Source organism: Tupaia chinensis, unplaced genomic scaffold (assembly GCF_000334495.1).
Source record: "Tupaia chinensis unplaced genomic scaffold, TupChi_1.0 Scaffold000010_1, whole genome shotgun sequence".
Taxonomy (NCBI): domain Eukaryota; kingdom Metazoa; phylum Chordata; class Mammalia; order Scandentia; family Tupaiidae; genus Tupaia; species Tupaia belangeri.
The window spans coordinates 341507-344255 of NW_006159440.1; the positions used below are offsets into that span (position 1 = coordinate 341507).

At 46.4% G+C, this 2749-nt stretch overlaps 1 protein-coding gene and 1 pseudogene across 1 annotated transcript in view; both read left to right on the forward strand.

Moving 5' to 3' along the window:
* LOC114005738 (uncharacterized) lies at positions 1 to 100 on the forward strand (annotated as a pseudogene).
* Positions 101 to 2473: 2373 nt separating this feature from the next.
* Positions 2474 to 2749, forward strand: part of ZNF786 (zinc finger protein 786) — a 10825-nt gene continuing 10549 nt past the window's right edge. The window contains exons 1-2 of the mRNA XM_027766535.1: positions 2474 to 2485; positions 2543 to 2600. Of these exons, the coding sequence (XP_027622336.1) occupies positions 2474 to 2485; positions 2543 to 2600 (70 nt within the window). The remainder of the gene's footprint in view (positions 2486 to 2542; positions 2601 to 2749) is intronic.

Sequence of the window (2749 nt, forward strand, 5' to 3'; positions counted from 1 at the left end):
CTTCGGCAGCACATATACTAAAATTGGAACAATACAGAGAAGATTAGCATGGCCACTGCGCAAGGATGACATGCAAATTTGTGAAGCGTTCCATATTAAAAAAAAAAAAGTTCGCGTTTGTACTGAATGCATATAGGCTTTTTTCCAAGTCATTAGTCCCTAATCAATACAGTATAACAACTTTTGGGACCAGCAGTTGGCGTATTGGCTATGTCACTGAACTCCCATGTAGTCGACCATGGTTCGAGTCCAGGACCCACTGGCTTAAACTCATGCTGGGCGCGTGTGCATATGTGTCCAAGATCCAGGGGGGAGAATGGAGGAGAAGGGATTGCGGCATGGCCATTCCTCCCCCTCTCCCTGGAAGTCATTTGATTTCTCATTTTCTGTCTCTCTGTCTTTGTAGCAAGCACATGTGCCCTATAGCAAAAACCTCTCAAAAAAAAAAAAAAAAAAACAGACAGGACTGCATTACCCTGGTCTCTCTCACCCCTCAGATTATTGCCTCTCTGGGGCTTGGTCTGGAAGTGGAATTCCTGGGATCAGCAGAGACAAAGCTTGAGGTTGTGGTTGGCTGGGTCTGTGCTGCTGGGCAGGAGAGAGGGAATGGAGGTTGTGTGTTTCAGGTCAATGTAGTGTATTAAGAGAAGAAAACCACATACTGGTTTTCCAGCAGTTTCATTCCTAACAGCATGAATCCAAGTCCTCCCAAACCTGTATTTCAACAAGAGTCAAGTGAACACCCGCAACAGTAAGAGTATCCATAAATCCTGAAGTGCGAGAGCATCCTGTTGGCACCTGCTCTTAAGCATATGGTGGCAGGTTGTAGCTACACATGCAGTATGCAGTGTGAGATCGACTCTAATGTACATTTTAGTCAAGTAGGGAATGTTTGATGGTCAAAGTTGCCATTCTCTGAATCAGAATATCATCGCAGTGAAATGAACTTGTAGGGCACAAGAAATCAGTGTGGTTTTATCATTTTATTATTAAAAACGTAGTAGTTAAACATTTTAAAGTTTGGGTCTAGCAGATGGCGTAATGGTTATGTTGCTGGAGTCCCGCATAGTCAACTGTGGTTCAAATCCCTGACCCAGTGGCTTAAAACTCTCACCAAGTGCATGTGCATACGTGCCCAAAAATGCAGAGAGGAGAACAAAGGAGAAGGGACTGCAGTGTAGCCATTTCCCCTGGGGGTGATTTCTTGCGTTCAATATCTCTGTCTTGCGCCCTCCTATAGCAAAAACCTCTTTAAAAAACAAAATTAAAGTTTAACCTTATAAGGTAAGAACAGCAATTTCTCAACCTTGTCAACTGTTAGAGGTTCTCTGACAGATTTGTTGGACTATGATGGCATTTTATTAAACACTTTTTAAATTTTATTTATTTATTTTAATTTGACCAGAGAGAGACATACAGAGAGAGAGAGAGGGAAAATGAGGAAGAAAGTCACCAGGTCCGGGACTTAAACCACAGTTGGCGATGTGGGAGTGTCCAGCAACCTAACCACCACTCCACCTGCTGATCCTTCATTAAGCAATTTCACTGACAAGTTTAGTGTGCTGTTTGAAGAAAATGATGCCTGGAATTTTTTTTTAATTTTTAAGAATTACTTTATTGAACTATTTATTCATTTATTTCATTTTAATTGTCCAGAGAGGGACAGAGAGAGAGAGAAAGTGAGAGAGCAAGCTGCCAGGTCTGGGACACAAAGCATAGTTGGCCATGTGGGAGTCCAGTGCCCTCAACCACACCACACCACCTGCTGGCCTCATTGCCTGCAAAAAGTTTTTAAAGGAATTATTTTATTAAATGTTATTAATCATCACTATTATTTTTTATTTGACCAGAGGGAGACAGAGTAGCAAAGAGAGGGAAAGTGAGAAAGCAAGCCTTTAGATCCAGGACTTGAATCTCAGTCGGTCTTGTGGGAGTCCAGCACCTTAACCACCATGCCACCTGCCAGCCCGAAAGGCTGAAATTTTTAGAAGATTTAAGACCACCATACTTGGCCTGGTAGTTGAGGCTCTGGACTCCCACGTGGCCAGCTATGGTTTGACTCTCAAACCTAGTCATGCGCTTTCTTACTTTCTCTCTCTCCAGTAGTCCGGACCCCGGGAACAGTCGAACAGGTTTCCTGAGGGAAGGAGTGAGAGAGGCAGTGTTACAACATGGACACGGCAGTGTTACAACTCTTCAGGGTTGCCGGTTTATTGTGGGCAGCACAGAGACAACACAGTGTTACAACTCTTCAGGGTCGTCCAGAGACAATGCAGTGTCACAGCTCTTCAGGGTCTTCAGGGTCGTGCAGCGTTACAACTCTTCAGGGTCTTCTGGCGACTGTAGGCCAGGGATCATGGTTATATACATGTTGACTGTGGTTGGTTGTAAAAGGTGGGTTATGATTGATTGCTTTGTGGACCAATCATGAGGGGCTGGATATGAAAATCTGAGGGATTCTAGTGGCCAGAGTATGGTTTTGAAGGTGAGGTTTTAAAGGGGAGCCCTGTCCCTTCTCATCTCCACCTCTCCCTGCTCCCAGCTCCTCTCCGAGGAGGATCCCCCTCCCATGGAGTCCCCCGAGGGTCCAGGATCCAGACGTCAGGCAGCGGCCTGGGTGGAGACCATCCCGAGGACAGACGCGGCTGCGCCTGCTCCTCCCAACCGCGGGGGGCGCTGTGGGGCGGCGCCGGGTCCCAGCGTGCTCCGCGCGCCAGCGGCGCTGGATTCGCGAGCGGGCTCTGCGGAC